The 7,494-nt window shown below is 39.0% G+C and overlaps 1 protein-coding gene across 1 annotated transcript; it reads left to right on the plus strand.

Moving 5' to 3' along the window:
- Positions 1 to 255: 255 nt before the first annotated feature.
- Positions 256 to 7,445, plus strand: LOC308404044 (uncharacterized protein). The gene is made up of 3 exons (XM_080893881.1): positions 256 to 466; positions 6,977 to 7,084; positions 7,178 to 7,445. The coding sequence occupies exons 1-3, from the start codon at positions 280 to 282 to the stop codon at positions 7,324 to 7,326; spliced, it is 444 nt and encodes a 147-aa protein (XP_080750007.1). The 5' UTR covers positions 256 to 279; the 3' UTR covers positions 7,327 to 7,445.
- Positions 7,446 to 7,494: the final 49 nt, after the last annotated feature.

The following is a 7,494-nucleotide window of genomic DNA, read 5'->3' on the forward strand; positions in this document are numbered from 1 at the left end:
TGCTTTGGCAAACTGTGACACTTGCTTCATCCAAGTATTAAAAATCATGCCAGTTCGTCCAGTTAATTTTGAAAAGTATTACATGTGGAATATGTGCTAGTGATGGGTCGGTCGCGAACGAAATGGCTCTTAGAGCCGGATCTTTGAAGTGAACGATGCGAGCCGGCTCCTTATTGGGAGCTGTGGGTTTTTTGTTTTGTTTTTTTCCTTTCTCTTGCCCTCTCTTTCACTTTTTTCGCTTCACGCTGCAAGTCACCCTTGTGTTTGCGCTGAGCAGAGATGGCGAGCAGAGATGGCAAACAGAGCCTTGTGTTTGCACCCCTCCCCCCTCTGCTCAGCGCTGAGCTGAGGGGGCAGGGCGGTAGTTACACTCGCAACAGCAGTAGCACACAACAAGAACAGGAGGGAGAGGGAAAGAAAGACAGCCGGGAGCAACAACAAGAGTCAACACAGTCACATTGGAAAGGTACAGTAAAGAAAATGAGTGACATCAAGAAATGTAGCAAAGTCTGGAGCTATTTCAATCTTACTGACAAAACAAAGGCAGAGTGTAGAGTCTACAAGAAAAGGATATCATATAGAGCTGGCTCCACAAACAACATGCACAGGCACCTAAGAACTGTCCACCCATCAGTGCAATGGGAAGATAAAACACAGTCAGTTGAGTGTGATATTAATATTTCTAAATGCCAACCTTTCCCGTAATTAAAGATCTTGGTGTTCTTTTTTTCCCCTTTTTTTTCCATATTTTAATTTATATTTTATTGTGTTGTGGTTTGCAGTGTTTTGTGTTGTTTCACTTTAAATTTGTTTAAAAGGAAAAAGCTGAAAATTTAAGTAGTTAAAAGTTGAAATGTATGAAATGTAAATAGTTGGTTTTTGTACTTTATAATTTATTTATTACATTTTATGTGGAGTGAATAAATAAAAGTATATTTACAGTGGCCCCTAGAGACAAAGCACGTACAAACTCCAAAACACAACGGAAGTGCTCCAGGATGCTAGGGGCCGTGTTGAGCTTTTGTTACCTAGTGGCTACACAAGCCAGGAAGTACCAACATTCGGATTGGGTGTGTGGTAGTAACAGGTAAATTAAGTTGTTTTTTTTTTTTTATTATTATGTATTAATACAAAAACAATAGACAATTTAAGTGATCTAGGTAGCTCTGTTTTGGAAGTTCAGTTAACGCTAGAAATGTGTTTTGGAGTTTACGCGTTTCGTCTCTAGGGGCCCCCATAAATATTTATATATAAACATACATAAAGAAAACCACGTTTTTTTACATTACTAATTCCTTTTGTGCATAATTTTATATTGTTGTCCATAATTAATTCATTAAATCAACAAAACAACCTGATGAGCCGATTGGGAGCCGAAAGAGCCGGCTCTTTTTAGTGAGCCGAGCCGAAAGAGCCGGTTCTCTAAAAAGAGCCGGAAATCCCATCACTAATATGTGCACTGTGCTTCACCAAAGTCTTTATACAGGAAGGTCTCTCCACCAGGCAGAAACTTTAGAATGCCTCAAGGTACTTATGTGGGCAGTCAATGCATCTACATTTGTCACATTTCACCTCTAAAATAAGGGTTTTAAACTCTTCTCTGAAAGACTGTTTGCAGTCTCTCTCCTATATTGTCTTGGGTTTCATTTAATCATGTTCTTTTCAGTTCTGTGCTCTAGCACTATCAAGGGGTTTTTCTCTGCAACAACACATCAAATCAGCTATCAAGGAAACCATTCAATAGAGTCTTAAACTGGCATGGCTCCATGTCAGTATTAGTGAGTCCAAGGGCGTAGATTTGGTTTTGGCATTGGTGGGGACGGATGATTCAACCACTGAACCCTGCCCTGTTTCTTTTTTTTTCCCTTTTTGTCTTTGCTTCTTGATTTTAAAAAAAAGGAGAAATATACTTGCCTACATATGCTATTCTGCGTGCTTTTAAACCATTTAAAATTACAGTTCATAGTTTTATATGTGAATTATATAATGTTAAATTACTATTAAACAAATGACTGACTAAGTATTTTAGGCTTTAGTTTACTCTAGCTATATTCCATATAAATCAGGTATCATACAAACATAAAAAATAGCTTCAAATACAGTCATGACAATAAAAGAATATGACTTTAAGAACTTAACAACATTACTTCAGTTATACTACACCAACATCTGTTATATTTTGGCACTAAGGAAACACTGAATGACCTGGTGGTTTTTGTCCATAAAACTACTCATCTAAGATTACCACAAAGTAAAAGATCTCTCAGCAAAATTATGCAACAGTTTAGGCACACAATTGCCCCGATCAAGTCAGTGAGCTGGGATTTTTTATTCAAAACATGAACTACTGTTACAGCAACAGACATGGACTACTGGTGTCCCACACAACAACTCAATGTCCACTATGTGAAGGAGCCAAACACATGCCTGCTCCTCTCGTTAACTGAGATAAACTGCTGCCATATTTGTTTTACATCTATACTGTCCAGTCTCTCCTGGTGGACATACAGCAGCATTGTTTAATCTCATTTGAGTCATTGTTAACCTTAGCCATCTTTTTAGTCTTCTGAGAGCACTGAAGCTTCTTTCGGCCTCAGTACCTGCGTTTTATCCTCAGATTAAAATTATTATTCTGTGCTTGATGTGCCTCAGCTTTGGCCCTGGCTCTTCCCCTCTGACTGCACTAGGACATATTGCCACCTGATAAAATAACACATTGATTCGTGCCATATAAAAAGTGAGACATGTCAATTCAGATTCTTTGTCAAATATACACTAATGAATCAATTTACATCAGCAGCCTAACAATTGTTATGATAATAAATACTAGTTAATCTATAGCACCAAATCATCAGTCAGTCACCCGTGACCTCGCCTCTTCACCTCTGTCAGAGCTACAACATGGCAGAGCTGCCTCTGTCACCTGATAAATAACAGTGAGACATTCCAAATACATGCAGTCACACATGTGCTTCAAATACAGTAATGAACCTTTCTTAAATAGATAACTATCATATCTGATATCATATCTCACAGTACAATAATATTGAATGGGTTGCATTGTTGTATTTTGTCATGTTTCTCAGGTCTTTGTCTGAATTTCTACGAACATTATTGCTAAGGATTGTCTTATTGCATTGGAGTCACACTGGGTAAAATATGTACACTTGAGTTTTAAGGGGTATTTATTATTTTCTTCCTTTTTTTGGGTTGTATGGAAGCCCCAAACGCAATTTCATTGTTCTTGACAATGACAATAAATAAATACTACTACTACAACCAACAAGTCATCATCCAATTTCACCTGTGATCTTGTATCACCATTGCTCTCTATCACCTGACAAATAGGACATACGTGACAATAAGAATAAAATGTGCACCTGCTTCAGTGTTTCTGTCAATTTGTGCAGATCTTGACTCATCAGTAATGTTTGTAGGCTGAGTGCATTTTTAAAACAATTTGTGCAAACTGCACTCCAAGGTGGACTGAATGAGACGTTGACAGATCGTTTTTTTTCTTTTTATCGGGTTTGTTTTTCTTTACTCGAAGAGATTAAATTATTGGTGGAGACATGTCTTTTCCGTCCATGCCAAATCTACGCCCTTGAGTGAGTCAGCTTCGCTGATAAAGGCAGGCCTTGCAAATCCAGACCCGTCCAAAAATGCCTCTCTGCCCCCTCAAATGAATGCTATACTGATGTTCTTTTGTGTTAGAAATACAATTAATTCCTAAAGTCTGACAATAAATGTCTTAAACATCCACACTGGCAATAAGTCAGTGCAGTTACAACTCAAGTTAATTATTCTGCTATTTCAAGTATTAAAAATTATGCTAGTTTGTCCAATTAAGTTAAGCCTCTGAAAAGGTGAAATTGTGTCATTTCCAAACAGCTCCAAACTGTTTTTGTTAAAAATAAATAAATAAAAGACAGCTCCTACTGTATTTGTACACTTCTTTGGGTGTCACAAGGCTTTTCAAAAAAAAGAAGAACATATATGTTTAAAGATTGCCTACCTTCACATTGTACTAAGAATTTGTTCATCATAGATGTATACAGGAGACTTTCACTTTAGTGGTCACAGTTGTGTTGTGTCACACTTTCACCATCAAACAGCCAACAGTACATTATTGTCCAATTAATTTATGCAGTTTTAAATAAAATGCTCTGTGTAAAAAGTAAAATAGAACAGTAACTTGAGTTAAAATTTTCCTTCTTTCATAATTATATATAAATGTATAATATTTTTGCAGATTGATTTTGTCCGGGGTTTTTTTTGTTGTTGTTGTTGTTGTTTTCATAACCGTTATTTTATTATTATGATAAAATGCAAATAGAATTATCACATTTTATCATAATAAAACCTTTGGTTTCATCAGGTCACCTTTCCTGACAGACCGACAGGGAATTAAACATTTAGCCCTTATAAGTTAAAGCAGCCTAGCTGATTGTTGTTGCTGACCATATCCATCCCTTTATGACCACAGTGTACTCATGTTCCAATGACACACAATCTCACAAAGTTCAAATTTTCTCAAACTGGTTTCTTAAATGCAACATAAACGGTCACCAGATTGTAGTTCAATAGAGTAGCCGATCTTTGGAATGTGGTGGAATGGGCCATTTATCTCATGGGTGTACAACAGCTGTGTGAGGCTATCATGTCAACAATCTCTGAGGAATGTTTCAAGCACTTTGTTGAATTGATGCCATCATAGAATTAAGGCACTTCTGGTGATGAAATGAGGTCCAACCAAGTAGAAGCAAGCTATTCTTTTTTTTTTTTGCCTGTCCCGTTTGGCTCTTTTGCCATCAGAATTGTTGTCTAAAGGCAAAGAAAGATGCCCAACGGATTTACTTTACCAAACTGACCATCCCAGCCTTGCCGTAATGGTCCATTTGATTCACCTTTTATTGTTTATTTTATTTTCACTTACTGAATACGGGACAGACTTGACTGGGGGAAAGAAGGGGAGAAAGAAAGAGGGAAAGAGAAACAGCTGAGAAGAGGGACGGGGGAGAAGGGCAAAAGACAAAAACCAACAGAATGAGCAGGGGAAAAAAAAGAAAAAAAAGAAATAAAAAATGCATATATCAATCACCTGGATCACCTGCTGAGAAAGAAAAAAGAAAACAAGCAGAAGAGAACAAGAGTAATAGAATAAACAGCATCACAATGATATATGGGAATATGACAGTAAATACTAAATATTAAACATTATTGTGCAGCACATAAGATCAACAGAACACAGTGTGCTTTGAGGTAGGAGCCAAAAAGGGTGTAGTTTGTGATCACCCGTGTGTACACCTGCGAGCATGGACGCGCTTGTTTTTTTGTTTTTTGTTTTTAAAAGGTTCCTTCATGTAATGATCTGCTAGAGGGTGTGGGGGGGCCACAGCCCCGTCCTCCAGGGCATGAAGCAGGTGTGGAGGAGATCAAAACTCCAGAGACCCCAGAACACAAGAGACCAAGGAAGACCAACAGAGGGGCAGCTGCGCCACTGTCCCAGAAAGAGCTGAGGAGAGTCCCAGATGAGGGCTCACTCAGCAGCCGCGGAGCAAAAGCCAGGGGGAGTTGCAGTGACGCGCCCGTGAGCTCCGCCGGCAGCCAGCCGTGCCTGAGTGACCGAGCCCCAGGCCGAGAGGCCGGGGGCACCCCACCTCCAAAGTGGCCCGAGCGAGCCCCAGGCTCCAGGCCCCGATAAGCGGCCGCCAAGGAGTGAGCCGGTGTGTACCTGGACGCCCATCCCCGGACACAAAGAACCACCAATGCACCGACACCTGAGGGAGTCCGCCACTGGCAGGGGAAGTGGTGGTAGGGGGAGATAGGCCTCCAAACCTTGGAGGGCCTAAGATGTCCCCAGAGAGGTGGCGCCTTACACCCAACCTGACATATAGACACAGAAATACAGGCACACACATATACAAACATCCATTCCCACCCTCATGCTCTCATATGCACTTAGAAGCAAGCTATTCTTAATGAAGTGATCATTTGGTAGCATTAACTTATTTTCTAAACATATTGCGCAGTGTTGCATCAACACAAAGTTAAATTACCCCCTCAACGGGGCGGGGTGTTCAGTACCGTTCTACTCACTTTCTGAGGAATTGAAACTGAAGAGCTGAACAAAGCCTATTTCACTTTCTGTCCTGACACATCGTGTACTTCTTTCTTACTTTTCACCATGAAACCTTTTGGAGCTCTGATCCTGGTTTTTGTCCACTTATGAGCTTATGATTCATTTGTCTTGTTCTTTAGATAATCAGATAATCACTGGTCCTTTCAGCTCTTCCATTTTTAGACCAAACTGTAAGAGACATGATCACCTTGAAAAGCACATCTGAACCACAATCATTCTGTGATGGAAAAAAAAAGCATAACTCTTAAAAAATTAGGTGAATATGTAAGATGTTTTTCCATTGACAGTTTGATTTAAAATACACTATAGTCATGTACAGATGCAAAACTAATTTTAAAAATTGCCTTTTTAAATAAATATATCAAATTATGGAGCTCACAGTATTTTGCAATAGAAATGGCAGATCCTGAAGGCCCCACAGCCCGTAGTACGTGCAGCACTGCGCTCTGAAACGAATTAATTTCAATTGCTTGCACCTCGCAATAAGGTTTCACTTTTCTTTTTGTTGAACTTGAAATTGAATCTTAACAAAAAAGCTATTTACCTGCATGTACTCTATAGATCTGCAGGTTATTATTTTATCTAATCTGGTTCTTGTTGATTTGTTTCTTTATTAATATAAGTCTTGGTCCTTTGCCTTTTCTTTTCTTTTTTTTTTCTTTTCCTGTTGCATTCTCTGAGCTGTGGTACCACGAACTTTATGAGAAGCCTTTTCTCTGAATGAAAAGAAAAAGCTTTTCTTCATCTCATTAAGACATCTGCAGTCTAATGGATCATGCTTTGTATTTGGAGAATCTTCATCCATGTATGACAGCTGTCTTTGTTTCTCTGCAGCATGTGGATTAAAATGCTACGGATGTGCATTCTCTGACCCTCACTCCTGCACTGATGTCTTAACTTGTCCTGCTGGTATGGACCGATGTTTCAGCCTTACTACAAGCGGTAAGTTGTTCTGCAGTGTATTAAGAAGTGTTTAAAGCTGTAAATCATACATTTTATGAGCTGAAACGGAGGTTTTACCATCATGTCTTACAGGTACCGTCACTAAGGGCTGCCAGTTCACTAGCTTGTGTGTCAGTCCTATGAGCTGCTGTGAAGGGAACTTGTGCAACAGTGCTATACCAACTGGTCCCAGTGCTATGCTCCTGCTGGTGTCTTCAGCCATAATCACCATCTTCCTCTGAAGCTCTGGAACAACTACATCTTAATCGTGTTTTACTTTGTTCTTAACTAAAAATTACAACCCAGGAATATTAAGCCATTTTTTAAATAATGTATGGATATTTATTTTCAATAAAACCACAATAATGTATCAACTACTGAATTGTTTAATTCCTAGGATTCTGCAATTC

This window comes from Rhamphochromis sp. 'chilingali' (assembly GCF_963969265.1).
Source record: "Rhamphochromis sp. 'chilingali' genome assembly, chromosome: 10".
Classification (NCBI taxonomy): domain Eukaryota; kingdom Metazoa; phylum Chordata; class Actinopteri; order Cichliformes; family Cichlidae; genus Rhamphochromis; species Rhamphochromis sp. 'chilingali'.